The sequence below is a fragment of the Cyprinodon tularosa genome, unplaced genomic scaffold (genome assembly GCF_016077235.1).
Source record: "Cyprinodon tularosa strain WSP-4 unplaced genomic scaffold, ASM1607723v1 ctg49, whole genome shotgun sequence".
NCBI classification, from domain to species: Eukaryota; Metazoa; Chordata; class Actinopteri; order Cyprinodontiformes; family Cyprinodontidae; genus Cyprinodon; species Cyprinodon tularosa.
In genome coordinates, this window is record NW_024039218.1 from 326,586 (window position 1) to 345,141 (window position 18,556).

Sequence of the window (18,556 nt, forward strand, 5' to 3'; positions counted from 1 at the left end):
CACAAACCATTTCTACCTTTGTTACTATATATATATATATATATATATATATATATATATATATATCTCAATTTGTCATTTATATCCGTACATACAGCACTGACATCAATAGTTTTAGAGAGCATTAACCCAAAAAATAACAAACAAGAGTAAAAGCAACACATAGACAACCTCTAGTAACACAGCTACCTATTATCAACATTCTGACATTAACATTTGCATGACACAGATCATGGCAGCAAATACACAAGCAAAATTGAACATGAGGGATGCCTGAACCAACATTCGTAAATCAGCTCCAGACTATTACCTCTCGCTGCCACATGATGGCAGCAGAGGGCATGCTCACTGATAGGAGGAAAAGGGAAAAAGGTGACTCAAAAGGTTTTACCATGAGTTATGTTTGCAGCAAGCTGATATACAGAAAAACAGCATGCAGAGACAATTCAGCATGCTACACCGACAGGTAAATGAAAGAAAGGATGAGACAACTGGGAGGGAAGAAAGTAGACAAGAGGATTACAGACAATAACACACATGTATCCCTGTGAATATCCTTGTACTTTCAATGTGTTTAAACTGACCAACTGAAACCTTTGTTCATGAATTAAGGCAGGGTGGCTAAGATACTGCACTTTACTTGAGTCTCTCCGTTTACAGTTCCCTCAAAAACAATCATAAACCCTTGAAAACTTTTGTTTTGTCATGATTTGACAAAATTCATCTGATTTTTACTAGCATTTTATGAGACGAACCAACACAACAACTAAAGTTGATACAAAATTATACATGGCTTAATATTATTATTATTTTTTTTTTACAATTAAATATAGAAGAATGGATATGACTTTAGTTTATGCAAAAAAGTTGTATAATTGCTTCAAAATCAGGGAAAATGTTCCTAAAGCTCAGTTTTTCCAATTCTTCCCCTCAGAACCAGGTACTGCCATATTAATATGTTTTGTCCTAAATAATTCCACTTTTCTAAAGGCTGTATGTTTAGGTAGTTTGTATTAGCAGCAAACCTCAAACCCATCTATTCTATAGCCTCACAAAGAAGTGGCTTTTCTTTCCTAGGATCTTTATTTTGTTCCATCTGATCAAATCTGCACGACTTCCCTCCCCAAAACATGAAGCAGCCACCACCATGTTTTACCGTGAGGTCAGTTAAGGTTCTACAACAACCTCTTTGCGCAGCTGGAAGTGGGGTTCAATAACCTAAATGTTGACCTCTAAACATAGCTGGGTTTTATTTGAGGCCATCTGCATAAAGCAAAATAACTATGCAATCCTGACTTTTTTAATAAAAGACAAACAACAAGGAGCTAATTTTCTCTGTATCATGTAATATTTTTCTCACACTTTACAGTTATTTACTTCTTTGTGTTGGTCTATCACATAAAAAACCCAGTAAACACCACTGATGTTAAAGATCTTTAAAAGTCCAGAGGGTATGAAAAGTTTAGCAAAGCACTGTAATAAATAATGTGTTTCTAAGGCTTTGTGGAAACACCAATTCCTTTTCACATTTTCCTCCTTTAGCTCCCTCTTCTCCTGTGTACCTGTAAGGCAAAGGTGTAAAGGTGTGTGTCACATACAAACGTACAAAAAAAAAAAAGAACAGGCAATCATGCGTTCTTATAGAGCATATGCACGCGCACGCATACCTAAAGGGCTGAGCAAGACGGCTACCCCCTTACTTGGCCAGACTACAGAGTGTTCAAAAACAACAACTTCTTTTTTTTTGACAAACATTTACAAAATAGGACATGAAAGTTGGTGGAAGAAGCAATGGCAGGGAAAAAAAAACAAAACAAGTATGAGTCACAAAAAAGAAAACAACAGTTCCTCAGAGTTCCCCTTTAGTTCTCAAACTGCTGTGATTAGGAGCTTGAAAGGGAACTTTGATGTGACTGAGGTCAAGACAGGAAACTATGAAGGTTTAGGGCGCCACCATGGAAAAGGTTGTCTGTTAAGGTTGATCCAAAATGGATATGATGAACTGAACATGGACAATCCATTAAATGAATGTTTTCTATAAATTTCGATCCTTGCAATTGGAAACTTAATGACATTTTCTTATATATAGACATCCATTTCCCCTCACACAGGAGTCTCCGGTCCAGGAGCGTAGTAGGCAAACCCCGCCCCTGAGAGACGAAGCATGTAGGGACTGAGAGAGGACAGGTCAGACCCTCCTCCCTCTGCCAGGTGAGTCAGGAGTTTCTGGGCAAGAGGGCTAGAGCTGCGGAGGGACAGTGTTTCTGCAGCACCGAGGTGGAGGAGGGTGGAGTCTGTGCTCCTGCCTTTGTAGGGTTGACAGAAGGACAGAGGAGTCAACTCAGCCATGCTACTAGGTAGCTGCTTCTCTTGGACCTTTAGTGACAAAGAAAGTATCGTCAGAAAACCAATCCAGAATCCAGGATGAACAGAAACATGCCAAGCAAACAATCCAACTTGCAAATGTTACAGACAAACTGAAAATGAGCCTTTTATTGAGATAGGAGGTGTTTTCTGAGGTTTTAATCACTGCCTTTTACCATTATGGGTAGAGGGTTGAATATTACCAAATGCTCTTGGATCCTTGAGGGAAAACTGACAAAAAAGCAAACGGAAAAAAATCCTAATAATTTATGGAAGAGAAAAAAATCCAATCAGGAAAGAGGAGCCTTCAGAAAATTCTACAAGTCTACCCTTGTGAGCTTTATTTCTAACAGTTTGGTACACCAGTGGCACTCTCCTGGAATCTCTGTGCTCTTTAAACTGTGCTTGGTATCAACCAATGCTACCAGTAATGTTATTGACTTTGGTCAAATGCAAAACAACAAAAACGGATTACAGAGTCTTCTCTTTGAGTTTCTTCATTCCTCTCTATTATGTGGGAAAAGCTAAATATGGAAAACATATTTTTGTGAGGAAATGTCCTTTAAGACTAAGCTAACTCTTGTCAACTTGCTGCTTTCAGCTAATAGAAAATGCACTCGGTCCAATCTATACTGGCTCTGTCATGCACCACGACTATTTGTATATAATAATGTTAATGATGATTAAAGGTATCTGGGAATCTTGAAATTACTTTAAATAAGCTATTAACCTTTAATTGTTTAGCATAGCCACTAAAACGCTTTTTAAGTCATTGGGTTAAATGATTATATCTGCTTCATAACTTCATTATTTCATTATTCAAAAAGCTTACCAATAAAGTATTAGTAAAAATATTCAAAAGGTTAATTTCCTTTTCAGCAAATCATTATTTAAAAATACAATTTTCATAATCTTTATCAAACACTTGGTTTTACATTGTGAAAGATTGGGACCCACAAACATATTGTTCAGTCATGTTTCTAGTAGTTTTAAAGCTAATTTCAAACTCCTTATGACCAGTCTTAGTTTTAAATAGAGGTGTCAATATACATTTCTTTTAAATTTCTGATATTGACCCGATAGGAAATCCCCACCAATATGCATAATGCTCTTTTGATTTTTGCATTGCAGGCGAGTTATTCACTGATTCGTAGAAAAATCAAAACTTTGTATGGGTTTGAACTTTTAAATCTGAAAAAAAAAAAAAAAAATCAATGGTTGCCATGCAGAGGAAAAATGTTAAGATTCAAATGTCTCTTTTTTTAAGTATTAGACAAAGGAATAACATTTGGGAACAAAGGTTAGAATGAAAACAAATTATGCACTTTGTAAAACAATTTTTTCTAAAAAAAACAACAACAAAAAAACAAACAAAACCAAAAAAAAAAACAAAAGGCAAACCCCAAAGAGCAGCATTTTATTATGGATTGATAATATCTTATCAATTGTGTCTATTTCTAAAGGCAATGCATCAAATAAGTCTGAAACAGGACATGATGGGGTAAAAAAAGATGTGAAGAAGAAAAAGTAACCAGAGTAAAACTCAGAAATTGTGCTGCCAGCAGTGGCTGGTTAGTGTGCTCATTAGTCAAGGTGTAAAGACAAGCAGTTTGACATCCAGTCATGCCAGCATTCACACTTAAATGAGAGCTTAGAAGACAGTCACCTCCTCTTCCTGCTCCTCTCTCGTCTCTCTCTGGGCCAATCAGAAACTCATTCTGCTGGAGGACTGAGAAAGCATGAAGATGGTGGACGGCTCCACAGTAAGGCACGGGCGGGTAGACTGTGGTTACCACGAAAGGGCGGGAGAGCACAGCGTGTCACAGCCGCACAGAGAAGAGAGGGGAAAAAAGGAGGATGATTTGGAAAGGTGAGAAGAGAAGAAAGCAGTAGATAAAAAGGCAGGATGGGGTGAAAGACGATTGAAAGGAGCAACAGGGAATGTGTCAATATGGATGAAGGGGATCCATAAAGTGAAGTGAGAAATGTAGAGAGGGGGGAGATGGAGAGAAAAGAGCACAGCAGGAAGAAATCAGTCAGACCTCTCACTGGATTTTTTAATTCCTTTCCTTTCATGGTAAAGCTTGCTTCAAAGGAGGGTAAAGCTAAGCTACTGGGAAGAGTAAGACAGAGTAAATCCAGCTGGTGCTTAAAGCTATTAAACACATTACCCGTCTTCCTGGATGATTAATAAGGAGGGGGAGATGATGATTTCTACTTAGTTTGTCAAAGGAAGTAAACTTTGAATTCCATTATAAACTAAAAGCTTAATTAGTCATGTGTTAATAGCTTTAGTAATGAATCATATTTACACTATAACTCAAATAGAATAACATTTTGGATTCAGTTAAAGGTAAAAGAATAAATATTTCTTTATAGGGGTCCTACCTGTGCACGCTCAGTAGCTGTTGGGCAAATGGCCCTGCAGAGGACCTTCTTGATGACATCTGGCAGCAGGCTGACAGTAATAAGAAGGATGATGCTGAGCCATGCTGGACCACTGGACAACATCTGCATAAACACGTAGTACATCCTCTGGTAGTTCAGGAAGGGCCTGAGCAGCATGAGAAATACAAAAACAATTATCCCTAAACAGAGTCTGTCTGCAAGGACAACACTGAATGAGGTCGAGTCACGGCCTTACCAAATGATGCCGCCCCAGAGAAGAGAAAAAATTACGTAGAAAAGCAGGGAGCCCCAGATGACAAAGTGGTTGATCCAAGTCCAGTGACGGGTGTCCAGCGCAAGCTGGACCACAGAGAACAGAAGCATTGAAAGTTAAGTAAATGCTATCAGGAAAACCTGTTTAAATAGGTTGTTTCTAATCTTTTAAAGTGCTCTTGTTAGCACCGGATTATATTTGAGCAGAATCTGAATCTTACAGGAGCATAAAAATGGCAGTACCTCTGTGATAGGCTGCTTTTATCAGAGGCTTCAGTTGTTATTGGTTACCGGCTAAGCTGTCTGTAGATAAACTGGTTCACAACCTACATTAGGAAGCTTCATTTTACATCTGAGTGTTTTTAACAAAAAAAAAACATTGTTCCTCTAATTGTGTTACGGTACCAAGCTAAATAATGAAGGAAAAAACATAGCTAAAATCAATATGAAGCATAAATAAACATTTAGCAATCCTTTAGCAATACTGATCATGATTACTTTAAAAGATTACAAAAAGGTTTATTGTTATACAAAGAAGATATTCAGCTGACTTAAGTATTTTGCAGAGGAGTCAGCATCAACTGCTATTAACCCTTGAGCCCAACAGGCCCAGTATTGAGCCCATCTGACACATGCACATGTTGATCTATTTACAGAAATAGCCAAAACACTGTCATGTGGCGTTTCATCCACATGCCTTTCAAAATGGGGCTCTAAAATTTCTAAAACATGTTTAAAAATTATTTTTTCCAACAATAATTTTTGTTTTATAGCTGTGTACAAAAATAAAATGAGATTTAAAATTCCACTTGACATGTCTGACTCTGCCGGTGTAATGCAACATCAGGTATTCATTTTTGGCCACGACCCCTAATGGGTGGCATAATATGTGTGCTTCATTGTTTCGCTCTTTTGTCTGTCTGAATCCCTTACCATCGCAGCGCCATGTTTTTTAAATGTAAACAGTTGTTTCAGCTTGTTAGATCAAAAGCGACTGGTGTTGTGTGTTGATGTCCGCACATAGCATTCAATGTTATCACGTAATTTAGCAGGGCAACTGGTGTTCCCACTGCATGCCAGGTTCAAACAGGTTTTTCACCAGTGGGAAAGAGGCCTAAGTAACATTTGGCAACTGAACCTCTGGTCATCACTGTATCTGAAAACAAAGGCAAATATAAGCATCCCCACCCTATAGCCCTCCACCCTTCCTACATAAAACATCTCTATGTTGGACCTCAGGCTGACATGTCTTCTCATATCTTCTCTATTATGCCATAACCTAACTCTCCTTATCACAGCCTGCTCTGCCTCTAGTCACTTCTAAGCTTTGGATGATAACAGTTCTGTCGCACTACTTCCCCTAAATATACTTATCAGAGATTTTGCTGCACCTGCTTCTTTCCCTCCGTAATAATTTTGATAGAAGACATGATGTGACTCGGAGTCCTGTCACATAAAAGTTTGATAACATGAAAATTTTATAACTTTTTTAAATAGTAAAGGGAGGGGCAGAGACTGAGGCCTGAGCTGAGGAGGACAGAGAGAGTTTAGAAAAAGAAAAAAAACAACAAAAAAAACAGGCTGTGTTTAGGGTCTCATATAGCCAACTATTAAGATACATAATTTTATCTGCACAGGGATTTTATGAGTTAAAACTGGCTGGCAATCCCATCTGTATGTATGTATGTATATAAGAAAAATACAACAAAGTTGGAAGGTGCCCTGGTGGTTAGAGCATTGCACTTGGGTTACGGAGGTTCTGAGTTTAAGTCGAATTGCTCCCTGGGTGCCGCACAATGGCAGCCCACTGCTCCCCAAGAGGACGGGTTCAATGTAGAGAGTGAATTTCCACATTGTGGGACAATAAAGGGATTTACATTTACATTTTAACCGCGTCCATTTTTTTGAACATGTTAAAATGTTTCTAATTACTTTATCCAAATTAACGTTTTAAAGCCTCAGCCCTAGTTTATACTAAATGATTTTCTGCACTGGATTTTCTTCATTTTTTATTTGCACACCAGTTACTCAATCGCTCACACCAACCTTGAGTGTTACGGTAAAAACCAGAACAGTAAAGATGAGAGTCCCAAACGTCCAGTTTCCAAACATCTGAAGGAAAAAAAAAAAGAGGATTGGTTAGTGGCCAAACAAAAAAAAAGTTAATCCTCTGTCTTTAGTTGCACAGATATAGGTATAGAACTCATTTGTGTATGTTTCTAGAGTTGGATGGACTGTTTATTAAAGAAAAAAATCGATATTAAAATACAATTTTAGAGCACTGACATATTGCTACTGCTAAAATCCTAGAAAGGTTTAGGCAGACATCAGGAGTTAACATATGGGATGGGGGAATGAGAGAGGGGAGGGTGGGAAAACAAGGCAAAGACGAAGATTTATATAACAGCTGACACCAAAAAAAAAAAAACAACTAGAATTCCTGCATCCATCCATTGCTATAACCTATTCTAAATAGTGAAATATTAATAAAAAAGACAGAAACAAACAAGTAAGCACAAAAACAAAGACGGTAGACAGAAAAAAAACACAAGACAAATGTTGGATCTAAATAGGAGCACATATTAAATTCTCTAAAGACGGGGAAAATGTTGAGGAGCTTCTAAGATTTCTACCATGTCAGCAGAAGGGGCTAAGATCAGCTACGGTGCAGGATTCAGAGCGGGAATGTAAGCAATAGGAATCTACACATCCAAATGGGAGTGCATGGATTTACATGGAGTGAGGATGAACTGAAAGAATAAACGATACGACAGGAACTGAAAAAAGAAGACAGAGAGAGCTGACAGGGGAGGGAGACAGGCTTACCATCTGTGTGTTGGTGGTCATAAGCTGAAGAAGAAGAATAAGAGGGGGAGGAGGAGGAGCAAAATAAAGAGCGAGGAAGCAGAGAAAAAGAGGGGAGGAAGAAAAGAGAAAAGAATCAGGACAAAGGGTAAAATGAATTTCAGGATGTTCAAACTTAAAAACAAAGAAAAACAAAAACAAAAAAAAAAACAGGACCAAAGGCAATCAAAAACAGTTGACATGATCCAAAATAACGGTACAGAGAAAGATGCTATTGTGTTGTCGATATGAATGGAGCTCCAATGTTCTGGGATATATAAACTTTCCTGGTACAGAACCAGACAAAACACCACCACAATGTCAAGTCGCTGCACCTAAAAAACCCCAAAAAAAACGCCACGGAAGAGCATTCGGTGAAGATGAGTGAGGGTTCATGGTGACTTCGTAAAACATCCTCCGACTGATGCCTTAGACGCCAAACCGAATGTTATCCTATTGTTCTGTCTTTTTTTATTTTTTATTAAGCAGATATAGAAGCTCACCTGGCCATTGCTGGTGAAGGTGGTGTTGTCGAACAGGAAGTAGGCGCCAAAGAAGAAGATGACTGCGTCGAACACGCCCAGGCAAGTCCAGTACAGGAAAACCGGCCAGCGGAGGAGAGAGTTCTTCGCAATATCCCTAAAATACACAGAGAGGCTTCCTTAGAGCGGCAGTAAAAGGATTAAAAGGACACAACTTAGGACATCAAACTAATCAAAGGCAGTCACCTGTACAGAGAGGGGTCCCTCTTCAGAGCATCGATGGTCACATGTTGCTCAACCAGGCTGTACAAGAGGATGGGGAGGGAGGTGAAGCTGATGTTGTACAGCGTCAAATACGCTGTATCGTAAAGAGGCTGCAAAGGGAAGAAGAGTTTGTTTCCATTTAAAACAGGAACTGATTTTTGTAACTTAACAGCCTTAAAATGAAACAAGCATAAAGTAATCATACAGAATGTGGGTTTTATTAGTGAGATGAGTCAGCTTTCTTTACATAAACACGATAAATGACGTAGACACAGCTCAGAGGTTGATTCTTTAGATACAAGAAGCAATCAGATTTTTTCTTTAAAGAGTGGAAACGGGACAAACCGTAGAGACAAGTATGTAAAAAATGTTTGCAAACACTTTGGTCCCAAAAAAACATCTGAGTTGCATTAAGGCAAAGAACACTTAGACTAGTGGGATAACAAGGGTAAACACCCAGGACTTCAATCACTCTGTATATATTTATTTTACATGATTTTTTGATTTTCTTGTCAATTATGCTTATTTTGTTAAATGGTGCGACTTCTGCTTAAGAAAGGGTCATGTGACTAACCCTTTTTTGATAAAAGAGGCATGTAAAAATGAACATAATCAGATACTTAAAGGCCTCGCTCACCTTGACCAAAAGGCATCTTGATGAAAATGATATGGATCTTTCTGGAAAATGTCTTCCTGTCACATCCAATTTGAAGCTTACCCAGTATTTTAGAAAAAATAAAAAATCAAACCATGCTGACAGTCAGATAAAGGTGGTAGTGTGATGATCTGCGCCTGCTTTGCTACTTCAGCACATGGAAAACTTCTCATCAATTGTTCTCCACCACAAGATCTAAAAGGAGAATTCCAAGCAAGTATTTCTCTTTGGGCTCAAGCGGTAAAATAAGCTAAAGCACAGCAACAAGTCCACCTCTGACAGCGGGGAAAGAAACAACACCTAACTGAAGATTTTTTAAACTCAAAATCCATCCCTGAGGTTAAATCCAACTTTAATGCTGTTGCATGCTCTCAAACAACTAGCTCATACCCAAAATCCCTAAAATTTGGCTGAACTAAAGCAATCCTGCAAAGAAGATATGAGACTTAATAACAGTTGCTGCCACAAGGTGGCACAACTAATTATTAGGTGTGGCTTTTAATTACTGTTTGATGTTATACCAGGTTGGTTTGGACAGATCCTATTATTTGAAAAATGTTTTTATTTATTTATTCTGTTTATTTTTGTCAGATATTAAAATTAACTTGATAATCTGAAAGATTTTAGTTTGAGAAAATAAGCATGAAGGGTGGGAATCTTTAGCAGGACGAACACTTTTTACAAGTCAGCATATAATAAATACATCCTCAGGTTCTCCATTTCATCAACAATTAGGAACTACATTTACTGATTCTAACAAATAATTTATAAGCTCTTATAGTGCATAACAATATAAAGGACTTTTTTACTCCTTTATATTGTTATGTTGGATGAAAATGGTTACAGAAGTCAATTTGAACCACAGTTTTCTAAGCGCAAAATTGCAGCTGGTGAGTTTTATGATTATGTGCAGACTGTGTTATCTGAGTTAGTGAAGCTTTTTGTTGAAAACTCAGCTTGATGGTCCAGAAACGGCAGAATAATGAGGCAAATGCGGAAAAATCAAGAAAAGGAGACCTTTTTTTTTTGCATCTTCTGTATAGGACACATTTTAAACAAAATAGGATTCAATCTTTGGAAATACATTTTTTTTATCCAACAAAGTATAAAGTACCTACCTGCTGGGAAAACCCACAGAAGAACTGATAGAGGAACTGAGGGAAGATGAAGCATACATTCTGCAATGTTTTAAGAGGAGAAGGGAAGAAAAAAAAATTTGAAAAACCACTGACAAATGAAACAAACCAAAAGTCTAAAAATGCAACTAGCTACACATTTCTGTTTATGTAGAGACTGCACCCTATGTGCTCACTGAGTGGGCTGCAAAGAGGTAAGGATGCCAAACGGGGAAAAAAAGCAACAAAAAACTGAGTCAGTTGTAGGACAATGGGTGCTGTGCAAGCCACCCACACTCCTCATTGTTCCCGTGAATTCAGCAGACTGTTGCACATTACAAAAATCCACTAATCTGTGCTTTATATAGCTTTTCTATTGAAACAACAATAGAATGATCAATATTCACGGGCCTCTGGTGAACACAAAACATTCCTTACCTTGTAGAAGAAGTACTGAACAAGCTCTGCGATTCGGATGTAGTAGTAGTGGCCGTGGACCAGCAGCATCTTCTTTAGGTGTTTAAATTTGGGGATGGCATAGTCACTGTTTCTAGCTGCCTGTCGGCCTTCTTTCCCCATGATGCCTGGGGGAAAAAAAAACAGTTTAGCAGCATCTCCAATGCAATCTCAGGCAACTGAGGGATAATAGTGCTTTGGTAATGGTTATTATCAAAATAATCACATTTGGGTTAAATACACCTTTTCCTCCCTCATGTGTTTCTCATCATTTTACTTCCAACTTCCTTTCTCTGACAAGAATCTACTATTAAGGATGAGTATCTGATACAGTTATTGCATCGAAACGGCAGGAATAACTGCTGACATGTCATTGGGAGTTTCTGACATCATTAAGTTAATTTGCCCGTAATTAAGTAAACAAGATGGTCTACCAATGGAATTAGTTTTTAGAACCTTGAACTAAGAGAAGATATTATGCACTTGAAGATAATGGATTATTTTTGTTATATTAAACATAAATTTGTGTTATTCCATTGGCAAATTGTCTAATTTACCTGGAAAAACAAGGGGAAATACAGCATTTTTTTTAAATCAAGAAAAACTGACTTACTTATGCAGTTTCTAACAGCCAAAGATTAGATCATTCCAAAACATCTCTTATAATACTAATAATCTGCAGTGCGAGCACACATTGGGTATAAACGTACAGCTATATCAAGCCAAATTTTCTTTTGTTAGATATCTATATTTTCTTAAAGCTTCGTAAGTCACTGCAAATGGTCATGATTTAAATGTTCAACCTTTAGAAACCAGAAACTACACTCCAAAAAAGGGCTCTTTTTTATATTGGTAAGAATTTGCACTGTAAGAAAGCTATAAGGATGGATGGCCAAACAGATTTAGGATGGAAGGAGAAACAAATGAATAGAGGGACAGATTGACAGACAGGAGGATGTACAGACAAACAGATGAAAGAATGGACAGAAACCAATAATTGGAGGGAAGTATGGAAAGCAAATATTGTTTCATGTTGCACACATGATTGAGAACATTGTGATTGAAGGAAGCAGCTGAACTAACCGATGCCAACATGGGCTTCTAAGATCATGCTGACGTCGTTGGCTCCATCGCCAATAGCCAGGGTGATGGGATGTTCCTTAGAAGATTTTATTAGCTTCACAATCTGACAAGAAAAAAACATTTTATGCCAAATGAAAGAGTTTTTTAGCTAGAATCTAATGAGCAGGTGAGAAAAGAAATAAGGAGGAAGTTCCGCTTACCTGAGCTTTCTGCAGCGGCGCCATACGACAGCAGAGAACAGCACTACAGTTGCGACATATTTCGAGAAAGATCTCTCTGTAGTTCCCATGGCCGGAAACCTCTTGGCTGGGTTTTAATACCGCAGAGAGAGTTGCCCCATCGATAATCAGGCCGAAGTCGAGGCAGTCTACAGACAATCTGGAAAAAGGCACAAGACAAAAAGCTTTCAGAGATCCATCTACATAAGAAGCCAACCAGTTGCCTGGAGCGCAATCTCTCTTAGAAAGGTCCCTACCCAGACATGGAGCGCTGCCTAAGAACGGTCCTGTTCAGCTCAAACAGAACGTCATGCAGGCTCTGCTCTTTGGTGCGCTTCTTGGTCAGCTCCAGAATCTGAGTGCTGCGACGGAAAAGCTTGCTGGCGTAGCACGTGGCGGCGGCTGTCTCCATCTTGTCTCCCGTTAGGACCCAGACTTTGATGCCGGCCTTGTGCAGCGACTCGATGGTGTCCGCAGCTTTCTCCTGCAGCCTGTTCATCAATAAGTTGACAGGTGTTTTTAGGGGTCTACTGGGCTGGAGAGAGCTATCAGTCAAAGCTTTAGTTCATCCATTGCCAACGGGTGATAAGTTTTCAAACACAGATTATCCGTTAGGAAATTAAACTGTCAGTCATTTGATCAACCAAACAGGGTACGGCTGAGCTCTATTGGTGCAAAAAATAGCTAATAATTTCATAATCCTGAGAAAATTAAATCAATTCTGGCTCTACTGAGACGTCACAATGAACATTTTATTGCTGCCTTGATTCAAAACAATGGTCTAAATTTGGTGTTAAGCTTTAGAAATCCTCTCTTTTGTCTCCTTGCTGCACCACTTCTAAAGCGTTCCCTTCCTCTCCTCCTGCATTGACCAACCTGTCCTCCACCGCTGTAGCACCCAGGAGGACTAAATCCCTCTCGATGACGTCATAGGCCTGGGCCAGCCTATGCTCCCTGTCCTGCAGGGCCAGCTTGGCTTCGGTCAGGTAATGACACGCCTCCAGGTACTCAGACTCTGACAGCCTCCGGTAGGCGACGCAGAGAGTCCGCAGTCCCTCCTGTTTTCACAGCGGTGAGAGATTGGCAGAGAGGAATGAATAGATTATTTATATTATGCAAAGTGAAGTTTAAAGCACATCCATTCTTGCTTTAAAGATCAGACCAAACAAAGGAGCTCTAGTTGCGCCTTTCCTGGGGTCTTTGTTCCTTTTAGTCCTCTGCCATTTATGGAGAAAACATAATTACTGCATTTTCTGTCCATCCTCACTCAATGATAAAAAGCTTTCTCTCTCTCTCTCCTTTACTGCAGGTCGATCTTAAAAATTGGCACATGTTTCAAGATGTGCTGCAGACTCTGATTTCTGGGTCATAGACAAGTGGAGGGAAGCAGAATGTTAAAGAGGCCTGCTTGTACATATGGACCGATATAGTAGGTCTCTATTCACATATCTTCTTCCCAAAATACATCCTGGTCAATCAGATAGGATAACGATTAAGTGTAGGAACCAGTTCTCAATCGGAATTAGATCTGACCTTTAACTAAAAACACATAAAAAACACTTTGATTCAAATCATCCCATCATAGCTCTGACTGGGCATTCAGGGAAAATCTCCTGCTTCCTTCAGGTTTAAGGATTAAATGTGTAAATTTGCTATTTTGATTTAGTGCCCTTCTGATAATAAAGGTGAGACTATGTGTATAAAGGAGAGCATGCATGTAATGTTCACTCACAACAGCGTTCTGCTCCACGTGGGCTTTAACTTGCTCCACCTTTCCGGATACTACTCGAGGGAAAATAGATGAGTCTGCACCTTTACAGAACAGCAGGTATTCTCCTGAGAACACACACAGGGAACAGAGGGCCAAACACACTGTTAGCACACTGCAGCCGCCGTCTATTATCCAGTTTATTAAAGATATAAATGAAGCCTGTGTGGTTTGTGTTTGTGTGTATGGTCAGCTCACCTGAAATGGACTTTACTATGACGCTCATTCTCCTCCTGACGGAGTCGAAGTTCAGCACATGGAGCAGCTCAAACCTGAAGAACGGACAGTTCAATGTTTTTTATTCGATGATAGAAGACAAACTTTCTCCTTCCACGCTGTTCCTTTTTAGACTGCACCCTGGCTATTTTTGCAACATATTCACCTCTGGGTACACACTGTACTTCTATTTCTGACAGTTTGCTCTGCTGTTTTCCACTGCAAGAGCATATCAGTAAAACCACAATAGTTATTTCAGAGGTGGGCTTTGTTTTAACATTGACTTCACACGACTTTTGTTTTCTCATCTAAAGCAGAAAATGGACTTCACATGTTCCTTTAGAAAACACGTGAAATCCCTAAACTTCTTAATGCAGTCAAGCAAACCAGATATGTTGAACCTTCATAAAAACATGTTGCATTTTAATGAGGCTCCACTGAGGGGTAAACACAGTAAATCAATGAGGTCTGAATCTGAATGCCTTCTTTCTCCAGCTTCCTTAAAAATAGCTCAGTATCGACAGGCCCCCGCTGACAGTGATGTACAGCCAGGCTGCTCACACACACGCAATGGATCAAATCTGAGAATATCCATAAAACCTCTCTGGAACTGAACCCTGCTTCCATTCATTAACAGTTTTGATCAAATTGAGCAGGCTTTCCAAGGTCCCAAACCTTTTTTTTTTTTTGGTAACACAAGCTGAGAGCTAATTCCCTTCAGTCAGATAATGTATGAACACATCTCCATCAGCTGGATTAATCCTGTTTTATCGCTGGCGGTGTAACACCTATTAAACCGACCTTTCGATCTCGTCGTCTTTGTTGAGGATCTCCATGTAGTTGTCCTTCAGTCTCAGGTAGGTGTACCCCAGCCTGGCAGTGACAGCAGAGGGGGAATGATTAATTAGGAGCAGGAGAGAAAGAGGTCGCAAACACGTACCAGGTGCCTTTTAGAGGTGTTGAGACTTAAGATACCGTGAAGCATGTTATGAAGTCTGGTTACTCTTTAGTTACTTTGCCTTTGCACCATTTGGGAAAGCCATTTACTATTCCACTAATGAAAACAGATCAATCAGTCGATTTCTTTGTTTGACATCATTAAAAATACCCACAATAAATCAGGAAACATATCAGAAAGACGTCTGGTTTATCCTTGACTTCAACTTTTAGACGCCTGGAGGGGCCACATTTATCTTTCTTAAGACTTTTCAAGACCTCAAAGATGCAGGAACATTATTCCCAGCCTCCCTAGTGGGGACTTAAAATAGATGGCAACATTGGGAAGGAAAGTTATCTGAAAATATTACGGCTATATCTGAAGTTTGAGTGTATATTGGTTTAAAAAATGGTTATAGTGGGAATTATATCAAGGTGGCAAACGACAGGAAAGTTTTAACCTGATGAAATGCCAAATAGCTATAGACATCGAATTAAAAAAAGGTCAATCTTTTAATAGTGTTTGTGATTACAGCTCTGGTTTATACTTTAGCTGCTCCTCTTTAAACGATGCAAACCTTTGTGACGTTTGTCAAGGATTTTAATAAAGTGTGTGATAGACGAGCAATTCTAAAAGGTGAAAAGGATCAGATGTTTCAAAAATACAATCCTCTCTTTGAAAGGATGAATCCATATCAGGTTTGTACAATACAGCAATGACTTTCCTGCCTATTCTTCAGAAAAACTGATCCTCATAATCCATTCCTATAAATAAAAAAGTGCAACTTTGCAATACAGTATTTTTTAAAATTTTACATGCAATGCATTTTCCAAAACAAATAAAGAATAGTCCATTAAAAAAGTGACTCCAATAACTTTGATTTAAGTTTGCTAAAATTTCCCTCGTATTACCTTTTCATTCCTTCCACCAAAGCCACTTCATCTGGGGACGAGGAAATGTAGAAGGAAGTAGGCCTGCCCTGATGAATGCCCCTTTTGATGCCATCCACCGTCTCCTCCTCCTTCACCTGCACCGTGTGACACAGACACAGTGCCCGGAAAAATAGATCCTCGTACTCCTGCAGACACGCAGGTAAGAAAATAAATGAAAAAAAAATCTCTACTTATAACACACAAGATCCATTCAGCACTCTGGTAACATATTTCTTATTTCACTGGGATACTTTTTAGTTTTGTGACAATTTCTGCAGACTCCTCTGGAAACTTGGTTCTAAAGAACTACACACGCTTTTATTTGATCAAATATATGTTATATTTTCACACTGATAGACAACGTTTCTTAATTAAAACTTTCATACCATTTGAACTCTATCACACTGCAACCCTAAATTTCAATGTATTTTATTTTATATTATTTGAGAGTCCGATATAAAAAAAGTGCGCTATTGTAAAAGAAAATAGTATAAATGTATTTTTTCTTTTAATATTCTTTCTTTTTTCTCAATAAGGCCATTCCTCTTGACTTCCCTGTTTTTTCAAGAAGGTGATCTGTGAAACAGTGATCACTTTTTTCTTTTTACCAACATGCAAAGTGTCTTGTTTGGTCAAAGGCTGGTCAAGACCACTGCACAGCACCTTGAACATCCTGTCAATACAGAAATGCATGGTGACAGCACTGTCATGATGTGAGAATGCTTTTTCTCAGCAGGGATAGGAAAACTAAAAGGAGCTAAGGAGATGATGGATCAAATTAAAGGGGAATACTGAAGGAAAACTAATAGCAGCTGCAAAAGATTTCAAACTGATGTAGAGGTTCACCATCCAGAAAGACGACAACCTTTAAATGCAGCCAGTTTATATATATCCTTATTCATATGCTTTAATGGTGCCGTTAAAGTCCTGTTCATGTTGAGATCATGAACACTACATCCAATCTGACTAAGGCTGAGCTAATTTACAAAGAAAAGTAGGAAATATTTCAGTCTACAGATGTGCAACACTACTTAAGATATATCTGAAAAGACTGGAACAGCATTAAAAGACTGTTCTACAAAATAAATGACTCATGGGCGCATATATCCATTACAGGGGATACTTTTTTTAGATTGTATTTTTTAAGAAAATCAGAGAAACCGTGCATCCTCCCAACTGTTTTAATTCTGTCACATAAAATTGTATTTTCTTTTAAGCATATGAACAAACTTACTCTCCTGTATCCTCCAGGCGAGGAGTCGATCATGTCGATGCTAGAGGCAGCACTGAGGATTTGGCCATTACAGATCGCATGTGGGATGTAGACATTGCCATCCACGCAGCATTCAATAAACTCCATGTTGTTCTCAGTCAGGGTGCCAGTCTTATCGGTAAACACATACTCCACCTTGAAGACAGTCAAAGGAGCAGCACGTTTACAGAAAGATTATCTATGCAAATGCATTTGCTTGTGTGTGTCCAGAGACGTGCCTGTCCCAGCTCTTCGTTGAGGTCCGAGGTGTTCACCTGGGCTCCCTGGCCCAGCTCTTCGTCAAACATCTCCTCATCCCAGGTGATGAAATATGAGCCAAGAAACTTCTGCATCTCCACAGTGACATACATGGACACAGGGATGATGTAATTGAACAAGACCATGAAAGCCAGGAAGTCTGTAAAGGCTCGGATCACCTGGGAAATGAAAGACAGGAATATCAAACATGCGGCTTTAGATTAGTTATATCAGTTAGCTGCTGAAGTGCAGGGAGTTGGGGACAGACCACGTGGCGCTGGCGCTCATTCTCAGTCCTGTGGTTGTACCAGGGTTCATCCCGGTCAGGCAACCACTGCCAGGCATACTTCAGGACAGTGTTGATCAAAGCTTTACTGATCAAGATGCACAAGTACACAATCAGGAAGGCGTTCATCGACCTGCAGAGTGATGGAGTGAAGAGGGGTCAGTGACGTGGGGCTGGGAACTAAACCACTCCCCAAAGACACAATCTAAATCAAGGCCTCCATCGTTAATCGTACTTCTCAACAGCAGAGCGCTTCTGAGATTTAGACTGGTAATTAAGAGCCATCTTGGTCTCCATGCCAGTGTACACTGCAACAGCTGAGGAATAGAAAACAGGATTTAAAGAAATAGAAGTTTTCTACAAATTATACATTATATGCCCAAGTGTTATTATATTACCATAAATATGTTTTGTGTTCTTCAATGTGGCTCCTCTAAGTAGTAAATTCTCAGCTCCCAGTGTTCTACAAGAGATATATATGATTTAGAAAAAATAAAAACAACAACAAAAGGGCTTCAATTTTAAACAGTAGCCATTCGTACAACAGTTTGTAATCTCCTGGAGCTTAGAGATAACTGGACATTAACCAAATTTCCAGAACCTTCTCAGAACTTATCAAGTGTTATTTCAAGGTTTTCCAGGCTTCTGAAAACCTAGATGCCTCCCAGAACTTTCTTCGTCATAACACAGTGAGTATTCTTTAAATACCCGGATAGTTCCATGAAGGTAACCTAGAAAGGTACAGAAAAGTACTTGGGAATTTCC

At 39.0% G+C, this 18,556-nt stretch overlaps 1 protein-coding gene across 4 annotated transcripts in view; it reads right to left on the minus strand.

The window, feature by feature from the left end:
* Positions 1–893: 893 nt before the first annotated feature.
* LOC119794729 (probable phospholipid-transporting ATPase IH) overlaps positions 894–18,556 on the minus strand; it is a 52,497-nt gene continuing 34,834 nt past the window's right edge. Inside the window, exons 9-31 of one of the 4 annotated variants that reach the window (XM_038302396.1) lie at positions 18,190–18,254; positions 18,027–18,108; positions 17,774–17,924; positions 17,487–17,684; positions 17,230–17,403; positions 15,975–16,141; positions 14,928–14,999; positions 14,109–14,182; positions 13,875–13,978; positions 13,019–13,200; positions 12,400–12,633; positions 12,125–12,302; positions 11,925–12,027; positions 10,824–10,969; positions 10,389–10,448; positions 8,598–8,725; positions 8,373–8,508; positions 7,852–7,875; positions 7,072–7,137; positions 5,009–5,112; positions 4,753–4,918; positions 4,031–4,147; positions 2,239–2,376 (exon numbers count right to left, since the gene is read on the minus strand). In XM_038302396.1, coding sequence (XP_038158324.1) covers positions 4,070–4,147; positions 4,753–4,918; positions 5,009–5,112; positions 7,072–7,137; positions 7,852–7,875; positions 8,373–8,508; positions 8,598–8,725; positions 10,389–10,448; positions 10,824–10,969; positions 11,925–12,027; positions 12,125–12,302; positions 12,400–12,633; positions 13,019–13,200; positions 13,875–13,978; positions 14,109–14,182; positions 14,928–14,999; positions 15,975–16,141; positions 17,230–17,403; positions 17,487–17,684; positions 17,774–17,924; positions 18,027–18,108; positions 18,190–18,254 — 2,692 coding nt within the window. In that variant the 3' untranslated portion in view covers positions 2,239–2,376; positions 4,031–4,069. Of the gene's footprint in view, positions 2,377–4,030; positions 4,148–4,752; positions 4,919–5,008; positions 5,113–7,071; positions 7,138–7,851; positions 7,876–8,372; positions 8,509–8,597; positions 8,726–10,388; positions 10,449–10,823; positions 10,970–11,924; positions 12,028–12,124; positions 12,303–12,399; positions 12,634–13,018; positions 13,201–13,874; positions 13,979–14,108; positions 14,183–14,927; positions 15,000–15,974; positions 16,142–17,229; positions 17,404–17,486; positions 17,685–17,773; positions 17,925–18,026; positions 18,109–18,189; positions 18,255–18,556 lie in introns of all 4 variants that reach the window. The other 3 variants (XM_038302394.1, XM_038302397.1, XM_038302395.1) reach the window with 3 other exon arrangements.